General features: G+C 47.8%; 1 protein-coding gene across 8 annotated transcripts in view; it reads left to right on the top strand.

Moving 5' to 3' along the window:
* Positions 1-18573, top strand: part of BAZ2A (bromodomain adjacent to zinc finger domain 2A) — a 1275716-nt gene that overhangs the window by 529609 nt on the left and 727534 nt on the right. For all 8 annotated transcript variants that reach the window (XM_086959424.1, XM_086959462.1, XM_086959400.1 and 5 more), the window contains one exon: positions 7257-7484. In XM_086959424.1, coding sequence (XP_086815550.1) covers positions 7257-7484 — 228 coding nt within the window. The remainder of the gene's footprint in view (positions 1-7256; positions 7485-18573) is intronic.

Raw genomic sequence — 18573 nt, 5'->3', positions numbered from 1 at the left:
TAATGTGACGTGCACATTTTGCACCGTCAAGTGGGCCTACTCTTAATTCTTCGGTTGACACACAATTTCAAAGTCACTTTGAGGTAGTCACCTGTTAGGGTCGATCCCGATACCCCCAGTTGGCGTCTCAAAAATCCACACGCCAAGTTCTTGCGGCAAGTAGTACTTGCCGCAAGAACTTGGCGTATGGATTTTTGAGACGCCAACTGGGGGTATCGGGACCGACCCTAACAGGTGACTACCTCAAAGTGACTTTGAAATTGTGTGTCAACAGAAGAAGTAGGATCGTTTGAATTGTGAGAAGTACGCTTGTCCAAATAGTAAGGCGATTATCACATCTTTACATCCTCCAAAATATCTGTGAGAGATACCATTTGAGAAAAATATTCCCCATAACTTGGACCTACTTCACCATTAATCACCCGCATAGAGGAACAGATACATTCTAACTGGACGTTTTGCCTTGGAACATACACACGTGTGATGACACCTATTGCGCCCTGAAGAAGTTCCGCTTGACGGAACGAAACGCGTTGGCTGGTTTCTTAAATGGACTATTAAAAGAACCTTGAACTGTTTTGCAATTGCGATTCAGCGTCTTTTCATTTGGGACTGTTTTTGACTACGCATTCTATCACCCACGTTCGGTGGAGATTTAAACTTTTAAGCGGTGCTTTTCAAGCTTGATAAAAATCTTGTAACATGGTGGAAGCTTTTCAGCATGAGTGTGTTCGAGGCATGTGGGCTGCTGAATTCATATCTGTGCATAGATCGCCGCCTAGTGTTGGGTCCGGATGATTGCACATTGTTGTCCTGGTAGAGTCTTCGAAGTATCACGAGATAGGTGGCTCCTCCCCTGGACTACAGTGCGCATGGGCATCGCCTCCATCCCCAGATTGTTTTTTTCCGCCATTGGGTTCGGATGTGTTTCGGTTCCCTCTGTCGGAATCGATAGTTGTTTAACTTTCCTTACTTGAGACCAAAAGGTCTTTAGGACTCGCGTCGGTATTGTCCATCGTTCGGGTTTGTTTATTCATTGGCTCCGAACACTTGCTGCCCTTCCGCGTGCTGTCGGCGCGGACGGGCCTACACGACGCTCCAGACTACTTCAACATGGAACGAACTCAGTTTAAGAGGTGCCCGGTGTGTGCCTCAAAGTATTCGCACCTCGACGTGCACCCAGTGTGCAACAGATGCTTGTCGCCGGACCACGAAGAGGCCAGGTGTATGGCCTGCTCCAAGTTCCGGTCGAAGAAGACTCTCAAGCTTCGTCGGGCCGCAAGACTGCAGGCCCAGTTATCAGCACCCCCACCAACCAACATCTTTGAAGAAAACGTTGAAGACGACACCGTCCTACATGTTTCGGACTCTAACCCGGCGTCAGAGGATGAAAACTACGACGCGGGAGATGAAGAGTTCGAGGAAGTCGTCGAGGAGGTAGGGGACGACGACGGGCCATTGCCACCGTGGAGGATAGCTCAGAGGAGGAGCATCCTCAGACTGACTCCGGGGTCAATCCCCATCATAAGGCCCAGGTCGAGGGATCGCCTTCGGGCCTTACCCAAGACCTCAATACTCGTCCCACGGCCCCGCCTCCGGGCCCGGCCACGGACATTGGTGATGCGCCACTCCCGGTACAGAAACCAAAAGTGAAACCATCAGGGTCCGCACCATCTGTATCGAAACCGAAAGTGCAAGTCGCACTGGTGGGATCAAAGGCTCCAAAGGCCTCGGCGCCGAAGAAAAACAAGATGGCCGCCGAGATCAAGAGCCACGCCAAAATGGCCGACCCGAAGACCCCAGTGTCGAAGCCGAAGGCAAAAACGCCCGACGCGGCTGCGTCGGCGCCGAAGCTGGTCGACGCTCTGAAGAGCCGAGTCGACGCCAAGAAGGTCGATGACCCTAAGAAGGCCTCCAAGAAGCGTCTGGCTGCACCGATCCCGGTCAACAAAGCCAAAGGAGGTGCTGTGTCTGCTCCGAAGACTGCGCCTTTGGTTGCCGAACCGAATCCGGACTCGGAGGACTCGCTCAAGCCAGTCCAGCCCTCCCCGTCCTTTACCAAAAAGGTCGCGGAGTCCCTTCAACGTATTCGGAAGGAAGACGTGGCTCTCGGGCCGAGGGATGTGGCGCCGAAGCCTCCACAGAAACCGGCGAAGGCGCAGCCGCCGATCCACTTCACGCTGCCGCCAAAGACGACGCCGAAGGCTTTCGCTCCAAAACATGGGGCCGGGGTGCCCTTGAAGCTGGTGTCTACGCCTAAACCATCCTTGGTGGTGCCGAAGCCACGGCACCAACCACTAGCGGACGAGGAGCGTCGGGAGGTTGTCATCGACGCCAACACAGGCAAGCTCTCTCTCCTTAAAAGGAAGATCACCCCGGAGCCGGTGTTGGAGCATTTTCATATTCCACTTAAAAAGAAGTTGGACTCTGCGGGCACTTCTGCCCCTATGGAGCCTGCATCTCCACAAGGTCTGGGACTCTCACCCACTCACTCTAACGCTGGGGAGGGTGACGAGGAGGAGGAGTACAATTATCCAGCGTACTCGGATCCAGAGGAGGTCAATGAGCCATGGTCTGCTGGAGGCGACCCTGAGGACCCTCAGACAGGACACGAGCCGCAGCTTTTTGCTGCAAAGACTTCACCAACGGAGGACTCTGCAGCCTTCAACGCTTTGATTGAAAGAGCTGCGGCCAACCATGATGTCGACCTCCACGCCGACCCAGTGGATGTCGATTTTCTTTTTGACACTTTCTCAGTGGCTGAAAAGACCGTCAAGACATTGCCAATGCTCAAGGGTGTGCTAAAGCATGCGCCAGAGGTTTTCAAGGAGCCCACCCGGGCAAGAGTCATCAATCCTCGCATTGATAAAAAATACAAGGCGGCGCCCACTGACCCAACATACATCAAGGGACAGTTGCCACTAGACTCTTTGGTTGTCTCCAACGCACGTAAAAGAGCCAATTCACAGACCACGGGTGATGCTCCTCCCCCTGACAAAGAATCAAAGGTGTTTGAGGCATCATGGAAACGTATTGCTGCGCAGGCAGCCAATATATGGCGCATATCAAACACGCAGGCGCTACTTGCACGCTACGATAGGGCGCACTACGACACCCTAGAAACACTTCTACAGCACTTGCCAGATCAGTATAAGGAGGGTGCGGAAATGCTGATTCAGGAGGGTAAACTCATTACCAATGCCTCCATCAAGTGTGCTCTAGATGTGGCTGATACCGCCTCGCGAGCCATCAATACTAGCGTTCTGCTACGCCGGCATGCATGGCTCAGAATATCAGGCTTTAAACCAGACATTCAGACCACCATCCTCAACCAAACAGTAAATCCAGACCACCTGTTTGGACCTGAAGTAGATGCCACACTCGAAAAGATGAAGAAGGACACTGACACCGCTAAATCTATGGGTGCCCTTCAGTCCCAGCAGTTTCGGGGTGGTTCCTTTCGCCGCTCCAATAACAGAGGCACCTCAAGGGGTCAAGCGTCACAATCCACGCAATTCTATAAAGCTAACACCCAAACCTCTTACACCAACAAAGGTAGGGGTGGATACCGTGGCAACAACGTCAAGGGCAGAGGACGTGGAAATAACAGCTCCAGGTCCTCCACCGCCAGCAAACAGTGACGCCTTGTCACTGCCCCCCGACCACACAACACCGGTCGGGGGGAGACTCCAGCAGTTCCTGCCCGTGTGGAGGTCCATCACCACGGACAGGTGGGTCAAATCTCTTATTCAGTACGGTTATTGTCTGGAACTCACTTCCATCCCACCAACCATACCTCCAAGGAACCGTCCTATGTCCGGCGAGCACTTGCACTTGTTGCAGCAAGAAGTTCAGGTCATGCTGCAAAAAGGGGCAATAGAGCTCGTTCCACTGCAGGAAAGAGGAACAGGGGTTTACTCCCTGTACTTTTTAATCCCAAAAAAGGACGGATCTCTCAGGCCCATCCTGGACCTCAGACCTCTCAACATGTACATTCTGTCAGAGCATTTTCATATGCTTACTCTGCAACAGGTTCTCCCACTGCTTCAGCAAGGGGACTTCCTGGCAACTCTGGACCTCAAGGATGCATATTTTCACATTCCCCTGCATCCTTCACACAGAAAGTATCTGAGGTTCACCATTCAAGGCCAGCACTACCAGTTCAAGGTCTTGCCCTTTGGGGTCACCACGGCGCCCAGGGTCTTCACAAAGTGCCTGGCGACAGTGGCGGCGCATCTAAGACGTCAGAACATCCACGTATACCCCTATCTGGACGACTGGCTCATTCAAGCAAAGTCGTACAGACAGTGCGCCAACCACGTGTCCCAAACCATTCACCTTCTGCACGATCTGGGATTCTCACTGAATTACCCAAAGTCCCATCTCCAGCCCGCTCACATACGGCAGTATCTGGGCGCGACCATAAATACTCTGGTGGCTACAGCACAGCCAAATTCAGTGAGGATCAACAGCATTCTATCGCTGATTCAAAAATTCAGACCTCAACACTCACTTCCAGCGCGAGTGTTCATGCAGTTGATCGGCATGATGGCCTCCTGCATCTCCATTGTCCCGCACGCGAGACTACATATGCGCCCGCTTCAGGAGTGCTTAGCACGTCAGTGGACTCAGGCTCATGGGCAATTGAAAGACCTAGTGTTGGTGAGCGGTCGGGCATACAACTCTCTGCATTGGTGGAATCCACAAAACCTTTGCAAGGGCCGACCGTTCCAGGAGCCTGTGCCACAGATTATCCTGACGACGGACGCTTCTCTCCAGGGTTGGGGAGCGCATGTACTCCACTACACGGTGCAGGGACTATGGACACTACAGCAAAAGAAGATGCACATCAATGTGTTAGAACTGATGGCGATCTTCATGGCCTTAAAGGCGTTCAAAGTACATCTGTGCAACAAGGTCGTGTTGATCCGGACGGACAACATGACGGCCATGTACTACATCCAGAAACAGGGAGGGACTCACTCTCCACAGCTGTCTCATCTGGCTCAGAGCATGTGGAAGTGGGTCATTCAAAGGAACATCTTTCTCATGGCGGAACACCTCCCAGGCAAGGACAACCAGATGGCGGACCTGCTCAGCAGGCACAGCCACCAGATGCACGAGTGGGAGATACACCCATCAGTACTCCGACCGTACTTTCAGACGTGGGGCCATCCAGAAATAGACCTGTTCGCCACAAGGGAGAACGCAAAATGCCAAAGCTTCGCCGCCAGGTTCCCACACCCGCAATCGCAGGGCAATGCGATATGGATGAACTGGTCAGGCAAATTTGCGTACGCTTTTCCCCCAGCACCCCTGATACCGCTGGTGGCACGCAAGCTCAGGCAGCACTCGATGACCCTCATCCTGGTTGCTCCAACATGGGCTCGCCAACCATGGTACACCACATTTCTGGAACTGTCCGTGGTACCGCATCAAAGGCTTCGCCTCACACCCAGCCTTCTGACGCAGAGCCATGGCGACATTCAGCACCCAGATCCGCAACAGCTCAACCTGGCGATCTGGCTCCTGAAGTCCTAGAGTTTGGCTACCTCAATCTTCCCCCGGATTGCATGGACATAATTCGGGAGGCAAGAAAGCCCACTACTAGAGCCTGTTATGCGGCCAAATGGAAGCGGTTTGTCATTTATTGTGCAAACCACAACATCGATCCACTAGATGCTTCCATTCAGAACATCATCTGTTACCTGTTTCATCTGTACCAGTGTAATTTGGCATATACTTCCATCCGCATTCACCTGTCTGCGATGGCCGCATACCTCCAAAATAGACAGCACCTTTCACTTTTCAAGGTGCCTGCTATCAAAGCTTTTCTGGAAGGACTCAAAAGGGTCATTCCACCACGGACCCCTCCAGCTCCAGAATGGAACCTCAACGTGGTTCTTACAAGGCTGATGGGTCCTCCCTTTGAGCCACTACATTCCTGCGAAATTCAATTCTTAATTTGGAAGGTGGCTTTCCTAGTAGCAATTACATCGCTACGGAGGGTGAGTGAGCTGCAGGCCCTCACAATTCAGGAACCTTTCTTCCAGGTCCATGCTAACAGGGTAGTGCTCCGCACTAACCCTAAATTTCTACCCAAGGTTGTGTCTCAATTCCACATAAACCAAACAATTGAGTTGCCAGTGTTTTTCCAAAATCCTGAGTCACTGGCAGAGCGGATGCTCCACACCCTTGACGTCAAGAGGGCACTAATGTACTACATTGACAGAACCAAAGATTTTCGAAAGACTAAGCAGCTTTTCGTTGCCTTTGCGTCACACCACAAGGGTAACGCTATTTCCAAGGCTGGTATTGCTAGGTGGATCGTGAAGTGTATTCAGATCTGTTATGCAAAAGCTAAACGTACTCTTACAATTCCACCAAGAGCCCACTCCACCAGAAAGTTGGGGCCCTCTATGGCCTTCCTTGGAAACATTCCCTTAGAGGACATATGTAGAGCAGCCACATGGTCTACCACACATACATTTACAAAACATTACTGTGTAGACGTGCACTCTAAACAGCAGGCAGCTGTGGGGCAGGCTGTTCTCAAGACACTTTTCCAAACTGCTGCAGCTGGCACGGGCGGCCGCCGCTAATGGAGGGACTGCTATGTATTCTATGCACAGATATGAATTCAGCAGCCCACATGCCTCGAACTGCAAATGCTACTTACCAGTATGCATCTGTTCTTGGCATGTAGGGCTGCTGACATTCATATCGCCCGCCCTCCTCCCCGGCGCCTGTAGCAGCTGCAGTATTCATGTATATGCTCATAGCATGGTCATCACTCACATAGTTCACTCCATCTCGGCCACAATGGCTAAAAACAATCTGGGGATGGAGGCGATGCCCATGCGCACTGTAGTCCAGGGGAGGAGCCACCTATCTCGTGATACTTCGAAGACTCTTCCAGGACAACAATGTGCAATCATCCGGACCCAACACTAGGCGGCAATCTATGCACAGATATGAATGTCAGCAGCCCTACATGCCAAGAACAGATGCATACTGGTAAGTAGCATTTGCATTTTTCAGTATTTGACCTCTGTAGGCTTAGCTAATTCCTTTCTATTTAAGATTTACCTTTGCTGAAGACTCCTTTAACTATTTTAGTGTCATGTAATTGAGAATAATATAAAGCACGCCATGAACTTTGTGAAGCCACATGTTTTGAGAGGTTTGTTAGCCTTTTAACTTTGTTCTTATACAGCACTTACTCAGTTGGTCTTTATTTTTATTAACCTGTTTAGTTGGAAAAGAAGAAAGAGAAGGCAAGGAAAGAGGAGGAGGCGCATGAGAAGAAGGCAAATGCACTAGAGCAACTGAAGGTGTCAGCTCGGCAAGTGGAGAGGAAGATACAGGCACAGCGTAGACTGGAACAACTGGCACAGAGAAGACTAGAAGACCGCCGGCGGCAACAGCTGATCTTGGACGAGATGAAAAAGCCCACAGAGGACATGTGCTTAGCAGATCATCAGGTGTGTACTGAATAATGTTATTTTGGGGGTGAGAGATAGTGTACAGGGCGAGGCTTGGTTGCTGATGGGTTGGGGGTAGCACAATCTGAGATCTGTTGGTAGGTAAGTGGGCCAGATAAACATTTAGCCCTTGCAGCTACCTCTCTGTGTTGCAGGGCCTTCATAAAGAATTTTACAGTGAGATGCAAAGAAGTCAGTCTCTTTCGTCTGTGAAAGACTTTATAGAAGGGACATATGCTTCAGATATTTAAATACTTGGAGTATAAATACATTGAGAGGAAATATAGGATAGATATGGCCAGAAAGCTGGCTCCTTAATTTCATCATCGTTGACATGTTTTCTTACCTGCAGGTCATGATTTTGAATCCAGGCAGGGCTTACTCTGCTAGTCATTCTTCCCCAGCAGATCCAATCTGTACCATTGAATTGAGTTATCATAAAATCTATTGTGCCCAGTGCTTACAAGCAGGAAATCATGCAAATGCAGTATGAGATTGTGATATGCTATACATTTAAATACTTTAGAGTTAAAATATAGTAGAGGTGAGGGGTATGGTTTGAGAACAAGGTGATGTGAGGGAGGGAGATGATGTGGTGTTTTTGTGTTTGTATTTTTAATGACACTTTGGCAGTCAGGCACACTCTTCAGCTCCACTATTCCATGAAGCACCTTCTTTGTTCTTTTCATTGCATTAATCTGAAAGTTGATATTGTGATGGATATTATTTCATCATTTATGACACCCTACAGGGATGGCAAATGTATTAACTTCTAAGGCGAGAGGAACCCCCAGCATTTGTTAATTCAAGGGCTGTTTGTATAAGGAGTATCATGTTTATTTTCATGGCATGTGTAGTTGTAAATACTCTCCGGCCATCTAGTGTTGGGCTTGGATGTGTACAACTTGTTTTTCTTAGTAGAAGTCTTTCAAGTTATGAAGTATAGTGACTCCTCTTATGACTGGTAATAAGCATGTGCATTGTCTCCATTGTTAGGTTACAGTAGTGGCCGGCATTTTGGTTTGCAGGGACATGGTGGGGTTGTGCAATGCAAAAAAAAAAAAATCTATATCTATATATATCTATCTATATATATATATATATATATATATATCTATCTATATATATATCTATATATATATCTATATATATATCTATATATATATATCTATATATATATATATATATTTTTTTTTTTTTATTTGCCAATATCTTTGGGGCTGTTTGATGAATGTTGGCAAAATTTTCAAAACTAATGGGGCGCTCCGGTCGGCTCCTGTCTTGAAAGTGTTGGGGTGATTCGTCAAGCGGGGGCCGAGAAAAAAAAGGGGGTTCCAAAATGCATTTTCCCCACGTTAATTTCCATAGGAATTTTGAAACCGGTTACAGCCTGAACTGCTGAACCAAATTTGACAAAAAGGTAGTTCTTAGTTCAGAAAGCGACCATTTTTTTTTTTTAAATGGTGCAAGTCCATTCAATAGTTGCCGAGAAATAAAAAAAATAAAAAAATATCGATATCTGAGCACCGAGGAAAGTTTGCGGACCCTCCCGAACACAAACTCAATTCTGATTGGCTGACAACACTCCAAACCAGAATGTGTTGGCAGACATCTTGTGACTTGGTAATCGAGGCACACGAATCAGTAGAAAAAAAGGTGAAAAACAAGAAAAGGGGCAAGGTAGAAACACCCCGACCCCCTCGCAGATCGGGCCAAGATTTTTTTTTTTTTAAACGAGCGCGGTCTCCCGTGCTTTCTTGTACTTAAGCCCCCAGGTGGGCCAGGTAACTTCCCAAGTTCTTAAATAATAAAGGCGTGGGGGTTCCCAACCCCCCATGCTTCCATGGGGACCGCCACCTCCCTGGGGCTTCAATAATCAGTGCGTGGGGGGGCTCCCAACCCCCCCACACCCCAGGGACCTCAACCCTCTCCGGGGCTTTTATATAATAGGGACGGGAGGCCTTGCGGGCCCCCCAAGCCCAGGGGACCGCCACCTCCCAAGGGCTTCCTTGATTAGTGGGGGAGTCTTGCAGGCCCTCCCAAGCCCAGAGGACCACTACCTCCCCGGGCCTTCTGTTGTGATTCGGTGGGGGCTTGCGGGTCCCCCAAGCTCCGGCGACCACCACCTCCCCGGGGCTTTGAAATGTAGGTAGAGGGCTGCGCGGTCCTCCTCCTGGAGCCCTTTATGGCCCTGTGGACCCCCCCCCCCCCAGGGCCTGCGCATATGGGGTATAGGGGTAGGTTTGGGTTTTGGGGTACAGGGGTATTTTTAGGGTTCAAGGGTAGGTTTGGGTTTTGGGGTACAGGGGTATTTTTAGGTTTGAGGGATAGGTTTGGGGGTACAGGGGTATTTTAGGGTTCAGGGGGAGGTTTGGGTTTTGGGGTACAGGGGTATTTTTAGTGTTGAGGGATAGGTTTATTGGGTACAGGGGTATTTTTAGGGTTGAGGGGTAGGTTTGGGTTTTGAGGTACAGGGGAATTTTAGGGTTCAGGGGTAGGTTTGGGTTTTGGGGTACCGGGGTATTTTTAGGGTTGAGGGGTAGGTTTGGGTTTTGGAGTACAGGGGTATATTTAGGTTTGAGGTTTGGGTTTTGGGCTACAGGGGTATTTTTAGGGTACAGGGTTAATTTAGGGTTCAGGGATAGGTTTGGGGTACAAGGGTATTTCTAGGGTCAGGTTGGGTTAGTGTTTAAGGGTGCTGGGGTATTTTAAGGTGGTAGGGTGGCTTAGTATTTTGGGGTGCTGGGGTATTTTAAGGGACTTGGGTGGGATTCGTTTTAAGGTTGAAAAAAGTTCTTAAAAATATATTATATATATACTAGCAGCCCGTCCCGACCTTGTCCGGGAGCAATCAGGCTTCAGGGCCCCCGCCCGCCCCGTGAGCACCACCGCGCTGCTTCACCTACCTCTGCCGCCGCTCCTCCCCGCCTGTCCGCCGCTCCTCACCGCCTGTCCGCTGCTTCTCACCGCTTCTCCCCGCCTGTCCTCACCGCCTGTCCGCTGCTCCTCACCGCTTGTCCTCCGCTCCTCACCGCCTCTTCTCCGCCGCTCCTCACCGTTCCTGTCCGCCGCTCCTCACCGCTCCTGTCCGCCGCTCCTCACCGCTCCTGTCCGCCGCTCCTCACCGCTCCTGTCCGCCGCTCCTCACCGCTCCTGCGAGCATGTCAATCAAATAAAAGTATGAACCAATCAGGGGCGAGCTGAATGTCTTGTTGCTGCGAGCCCATGAAGAAGCGTCGAGGAAGCCGTGAAACGCGTTGGCAATTTTGAAAAAGACTGTGGAGCTTGAAAGCAGGCTGCTTTTACTGAGCCGGAGGGCAGAGCAATGCGTGTGACCTCTTGAAATGCTGGGGCACTTTGTGAGGAATATATATATATATATATATATATATATATATATATATATATATATATATATATATATATATATATATTCGAGGCATATGAACTGCAGATCGTACACTTAGCAATAGATCGCCACCTGGAGTTGGGCTCGGACGATTGCAGGTTGCTGGGCGCTGAGGAGGCCACACGGCTGAAATGCATATGCCCGCCCGCGCCTTTACATTTTGCTGCAATAAAGTTTCTCCATGTACTCCCCCCAAGTGGCCTCAGACTTTCTTTTTGAGAAGGTTTCTTGGATATAATTTGCACTACAAGCCAGCACAGTGCTACTGGGCTCCCTGCATAGAAGTCGGCTTGATCTTCACTGGCAGTGTTGTACTTCGGCGCAACCTTTCTTCAAGTCTGAGGTATCGGAACAGATCAAGCCCACCACCACAAACGGGAGGAATTGAAGCGGTGTTGGGGGTCATTGAACTCTGCATTGGGATCGGCGCACTTGTCCCCGCGGACAAACATGCCTGAACGTGGTGGTTTTGCAGTTACGGGGGACACAAGGAGTACTTTTGCTGTGGCAGGCAGTGCGGGACTTGAGGAGTAAGCTGTCTGACTCCTGCTTTTTCCAGCAACAACATGGTGATCCCGGCGCACTACTGCATGTTGGGACCGGTAGTTCCTCATCAGGATTGTGAACCCGAGCAGGTGACATTGATTACTGTTTGGGGGAGGAGCTAACCACAACATATATTTGAACTGAGGGGGCAGAACTGTTTGAGCGGCGCATCCATCTCCTGTGTCACATGCTGGGCGTTGAGGAGGCCACACGGCTGAAATGCATACGCCCGCCCGCGCCTTTACATTTAGCTGCAATAAAGTTTCTCCATGCTCTCCCCCCCCCAAGTGGCCTCAGACTTACTTTTTAAGAAGGTTTCTTGTGTATATATATATATATATATATATATATATATATATATATAATCCAACCAAAACCCTCTCCAGTAAGGAAAAGAAATCCGGGCCACTTGAAAGTGCAAAAGCGTGTTTATTCAAGGCTTTCTCGAAGCGTTTCGCAGTAGATCTGCTTTTTCACGAGACCGAAACCAACCAGGAAGTGCAAGTTAAATACAATCACATGGTACAGTCACATGGTATTCAAATCATACGCATGGAAAACAGACTACCTGTAAGTACACGGGCTGTGTCCTATGTAAACAAACACTCGTTGTGCAGTCGAATGGAAATAAATAATAATAATCAAATGGTAACGGTGCACAAATAAGAATTGCATTAAGTTCTCATAAAGCCCCCCAGTACCTTATATATTGCAAGGATTAAGGGCACCCTGACGACAATAATTCATACAGGTGAATTAATGATTTGAACAGCCGTGAATTGGTTCATTCATACTGTCCATCTCAGTAATTGCGCCCAAGTGGGCGAAGCCAGTTCATTCTGAAGTTCACAGTGAAGTCCATTCATACAGTGCACATTATCCAAGGTTTGTGTATTGTGGACAGATTCCCAGGCAATTCTGAAAACCAAAAGTAAGAAACATTCAGTGAGTGACTGTACTTAAGGTGATACATAAGTGATACATAATTAGTTAAAAAACGGCAGATATATACACAGACAAGCTAGCACATTAACCTAAATGCACACTCAATTCCTCATGTAAATTGTGGCCGTTAGGTTGGGTTGTCCTGTACTTAATGATCAGTCTAGATTCGAGTCTTCTCATTTCTTTTATGCGGTCACCCCCCCGTTCTCTTAAGGGGACTGTTTCCAGGACACAGAATGATAGCAGGTTCGCATTGCTTTTGTGGTGCATGGCGAAATGCCTAGCAATGGGGTACTGTTTGTCTCCATTTGTTATTGCTCGAGACAAATGGAGACAAACAGTACCCCATTGCTAGGCATTTCGCCATGCACCACAAAAGCAATGCGAACCTGCTATCATTCTGTGTCCTGGAAACAGTCCCCTTAAGAGAACGAGGGGGTGACCGCATAAAAGAAATGAGAAGACTCGAATCTAGACTGATCATTAAGTACAGGACAACCCAACCTAACGGCCACAATTTACATGAGGAATTGAGTGTGCATTTAGGTTAATGTGCTAGCTTGTCTGTGTATATATCTGCCGTTTTTTAACTAATTATGTATCACTTATGTATCACCTTAAGTACAGTCACTCACTGAATGTTTCTTACTTTTGGTTTTCAGAATTGCCTGGGAATCTGTCCACAATACACAAACCTTGGATAATGTGCACTGTATGAATGGACTTCACTGTGAACTTCAGAATGAACTGGCTTCGCCCACTTGGGCGCAATTACTGAGATGGACAGTATGAATGAACCAATTCACGGCTGTTCAAATCATTAATTCACCTGTATGAATTATTGTCGTCAGGGTGCCCTTAATCCTTGCAATATATAATGTACTGGGGGGCTTTATGAGAACTTAATGCAATTCTTATTTGTGCACCGTTACCATTTGATTATTATTATTTATTTCCATTCGACTGCACAACGAGTGTTTGTTTACATAGGACACAGCCCGTGTACTTACAGGTAGTCTGTTTTCCATGCGTATGATTTGAATACCATGTGACTGTACCATGTGATTGTATTTAACTTGCACTTCCTGGTTGGTTTCGGTCTCGTGAAAAAGCAGATCTACTGCGAAACGCGTTGAGAAAGCCTTGAATAAACACGCTTTTGCACTTTCAAGTGGCCCGGATTTCTTTTCCTTACTGCAGAGGGTTTTGGTTGGATGATATTGGGATTCGCTATCCCATCCGAGGCCCGCCTTTGTCAAGCGGTAAGGTTCTACAGCGACTCGTTTGGCTGGAAATATATATATATATGTATATGTATATGTATATGTTCGAGGCATATGAACTGCAGATCGTACACTTAGCAATAGATCGCCACCTGGAGTTGGGCTCGGATGATTGCAGGTTGTTGTCTTCTTGGAAGAAGTCTTTGTAGTCACGAGATAGGTGACTCCTCCCTTGGACAATACTGCGCATGGTCATCGACTCCATCCTCCGATTGTTTTTTTCCGCCACTGGGTTCGGATAGTAGTTTTCCGCTCCGGCTAGAAAAGACTTTCAGCAACTTCGAAGCGTGAAACTTTATATAAACATTTTCGACATCGAATAGACTTTTCGACATCACCAGCTACATTCCGGTGCGTCGATGCGGGCCGTTGGGCCTATCGGCGCCGTACGGCCTACGCCTCATGGACAGAACTCCATTCAAGAGATGCCCGGTATGTCGAGCAAAATTCCCTCACTGCAACCATCACGAGGTCTGCAACCTCTGTCTATCGCCGGAACACGACGAGAATCCACTCGAAGATATCTCCGAGGACGAGGCTCCACTCGTCGGCGAGGAAGACTCTTCGACACCGAAGGACTCTTCGACACCGAAGCCAAAACGCCCTTCGGTGCCCAAAGACAAAGACCCTTCGGCACCCACACCAAAAGACACATCTGTGCCGAAGCCAAAGACTGTACCGGATCCGAAAGCTTCGACTCCGAATCCTTCTGGTTCCAAAAATAAAGATGGAAAGCCAGAGTCTGGCGCCGCTAGCCCAACAAAACCTGTCTCCACGCCGAAATATCCAACATCGGTACCAAAGACTCCAAGGCCTGATACAGAGACGCCTAACCCCTCTAACAAGCCTACCAAGCCGAAACCACCTTCGGCACCGAAAAATTTGCCACAGGACTCGATAACTCCTCCTAAAGCAAAGAACACTAAACAACCCCTATCAGCACCAAAAAAATCAACGCCGAATTAGATTGTAGAGGAGGAAGAACTGTTTAGACCAGATCCTAAACAGAAAAAGGTCTATATCAATCCAAAAACTGGACATGTGGAAGACATTCCTTATAAGAAAAGACCAGCAGACACACCACTTCCACCTGTGGTTCCTGCCAAAAAGAAGGATTGTGCAACTTCTCCAATGCACCCTTCCTCTCCTTCGCCTTCTTCCTCTCCTATCCCTCCTTATATTGAACCTGTAGCTTCTCCTGTTCAATCTCCTGCATCATCACACCACACTGACGAGGAGTATGATCTAGATGGGGGAATGACGTACCAAAGCCACATGCATACCCTTTAGATGAGGATGCCAATCCAGAATATTCTAAGGATGACGACATATATGGTTTTCCACCACACAATGTGCCAGACATTCCTGATCCTCAGTACTACCCAACAAAACTTTCCCCTCCAGAAGATAGTATTGGGTTTAATCATCTATTAAATAGAGCTGCCCTTTACCATGGAGTTCCAATGCACTCTGATGCCATTGATGATGATTTTTTACTGGACACATTTGAGCAGTCACAAAGGCCTACACAAATACTACCCATGATCAAAAGAGTTATTAAACATGCTCCAGACATATTTAAAGATTCGGTACGATGTAGGGTGTTAAATCCCAGAATAGAAAAGAAGTATAGACCAGCACCATCTGATCCAGTCTATATTAAGGGACATCTGCCACTAGAGTCTTTGGTAGTGTCTAATGCACGTAAAAGGGCCAATTCCCAGACCTCTGGTGACACGCCCCCGCCTGATAAAGAATCTAAAGTTATTGATGCATCAGGGAAACTGATTGCTGCGCAGGCAACAAATATATGGCGCATAGCAAACACACAAGCCTTACTCTTACGCTATGACAGGGCTCACTACGACCAACTAGAAAAACTAATGGAGCACCTCCCAGATCAATACAGAGATCAGGCAGCAGAGCTCTTACAAGAAGGCAAATTAATATCCAATGCCTCAATTAAATGTGCACTAGAAGTAGCTGACACAGCAACCAGAGCAGTCAATACTAGTGTTATACTCGGACGTCATGAGTGGTTACGCATTTCAGGTTTCAAACCAGACGTTCAGACTACCATCTTGAACCAGCCCTTCAATCAGAACCAGTTGTTCGGGACGGAAGTAGACAACACACTAGAAAAGATGAAGAAAGACACGGACACAGCTAAGTCTATGGGTGCCTTACAATCCACACAGACTAGAAATTCTTTTCGCCGCTCCTTCTATAGAGGAGGCTCCAAGCAGGCCGGCACAGACACAACATCATCTTTTAAGACGCACACACAGACCTCCTCTGAGAAAGGCTACTTTAGAGGAGGATACAGAGGCACCAATATTAAGGGAAGAGGTAGAGGTAATAACAACAACCGCTCCTCTTCCACTCCCAAACAGTGACTTCCACTTGCCTCCCCTACAGCATTCCACTCCAGTGGGGGGCAGATTATCACAGTTTCTACCTGTCTAGAATTCCATCACAACAGACAGGTGGGTAATACAGATTATTCAACATGGCTACTGCCTAGAACTCACAGCAACCCCCCCCAAACATACCACACAGGCAGCGTCCAATGTCCACAGAACATATGACTCTGCTTCAACAGGAAGTTCTAGCACTTCTACAAAAGGATGCTATTCAAATAGTTCCTTTAGAGGAACGGGGAACAGGATTTTTCTCCCTGTGCTTCCTGTTTCCCAAGGAGAACGGGACATTAAGACCAATTCTCGACCTCAGGCCCCTCAACCATTACATACAATCAGATCATTTTCACATGATCACTTTACAACAAGTACTCCCACTACTACAAAAGGGAGACTTTCTTTCAACACTAGACCTCAAGGACGCCTATTTTTATGTTCCTATACATCCTGCGCACAGGAAGTATCTAAGGTTTGTCATACAAGGACAGCACTATCAGTTCAAAGTCCTTCCATTCGGGGTCACAACAGCACCATGAGTGTTTACAAAGTGCTTAGCAGTAGTAGCAGCACATCTCAGAAGACAACAGATACATGTCTTCCCTTACCTCGACGATAGGCTCATAAAAGCAAAATCGTTCAACCAGTGTGTACAGCACACAAAACAAACAATTCAGACATTGCACGACTTAGGGTTTACAATAAACTTCACCAAGTCGCACCTAGAGCCTTCGCACGTTCATCAATATCTAGGAGCTACCATAGACACATCTACAGCTCTAGCGTATCCCAGTGAAGCCAGGATACAGAGCATTCAGACCTTAGTCTCCCTTTTTCAACACCAGCAGTCTCTCCAAGCCAGAGTGTTCATGAGGCTAATAGGCATGATGGCGTCTTGCATCTTCATAATTCCTCACGCGAGACTGCAAATTCGCCCATTACAAGAATGTCTAGCATAACAGTGGAATCAGGCTCAGGCAGCTCACAGACCTTGTGTTGGTAGACAGCCGTACATATCGCTCTCTGCAATGGTGGAACACCAAAACTTGACAAAGGGATGGCCGTTCCTAGACCCTGTTCCACAGATAGTGCTCACAACAGATGCATCCCTCACAGGATGGGGAGCTCATCTCTTGCATTATACTACACAAGGCCAATGGAACAACCAACAAAGACAGTTCCATATCAACCATCTAGAGCTGCTAGCAATTTTCCTAGCACTCAAAACGTTTCAGTACGAAACAAAGCTGTCCCAATCCGGACGGACAATATGACAGCTATATATTATATGCACAAACAGGGGGGACACACTCTCTGCAACTGTCCCAGCTTGCACAGAACATTTGGAGATGGGCCATTCCTGAAACATACACCTGACAGTAGAACACCTTCCAGGAATTCACAATCAGATAGCAGATCTGTTGAGTCGTCAGTCACAACAGATTCACGAATGGGAGATACACCCACAAGTACTTCAACCATTCTTCCAAATGTGGGGACATCCACGAAAATGCAAAATGCCCAACCTTGCCGCCAGGTTTCCACACCCACGGTCGGAGGGGAATGCGATATGGATGAACTGGTCAGGCAGATTTGCGTACGCTTTTTCGCCTCTTCCACTCATTCCACTAGTAGTATGCAAGCTCAGACAACAGTCTCTCAAACTAATACTAGTGGCTCCCACATATGCACTTCAGCCATGGTTCACCACACTACTAGATCTCTCACTGGTTCCACATCAAGCACCCTAGCGGGTGAGTTGTGCGCTATAGAAGTATCAATTTACATCAGAAATTACGGCTCACGCCATCCCTGTTAACACAGAACCATGGAGAAATAAGACACCCAGAACCAAGCTAACTGAATTTGCCGATCTGGCTCCTGAAGTCTTAGAGTTTGGTTACTTGAACCTACCACCAGACTGTATGAACATAATTAAAGAAGCTAGGAGACCCACTACCAGAGCATATTAAGCCGCTGACTGGAAAAGATTTGCAATATATTGTAACAATAATCACATTGATCCACTGAATGTTTCCATCCAAAATATTATTTGCTACCTTCTACACCTACAAAGGTCCAATTTGGCTTACTCTTCCATACGCCTGCATCTGGCAGCAATTGCAGCCTATTTACAGAATAGGCAAAATCTATCTCTCTTTAGAGTACCTGCATTATGGAAGGATTAAAACGAACCCCACCTAGGTTACCACCTGCTCCAGTATGGAACCTAAATGTGGTCCTTACAGGACTTATGGGACCCCCTTTTGAGCCTTTACATAAGTGTGAATTGCAATTCCTAACATGGAAAACTGCTTTCCTTGTTGCCATCACCTCTCTCAGAAGAGTTAGGGAAATACAAGCATTCACAATACAAGAGCCATTTTTTCAGATACATCCTAACAAAGTGGTTCTTAGGCCCAATCCTAAATTCCTGCCAAAAGTTACATACTCCTTTTCACCTTAACCAATCAGTAGAGCTACCAGTG

The sequence above is a fragment of the Lissotriton vulgaris genome, chromosome 1_1 (assembly GCF_964263255.1).
Source record: "Lissotriton vulgaris chromosome 1_1, aLisVul1.2, whole genome shotgun sequence".
NCBI classification, from domain to species: domain Eukaryota; kingdom Metazoa; phylum Chordata; class Amphibia; order Caudata; family Salamandridae; genus Lissotriton; species Lissotriton vulgaris.
The sequence above is the reverse complement of the archived record's forward strand: the minus strand, read 5'-3'. Positions and strand labels throughout refer to the sequence as shown.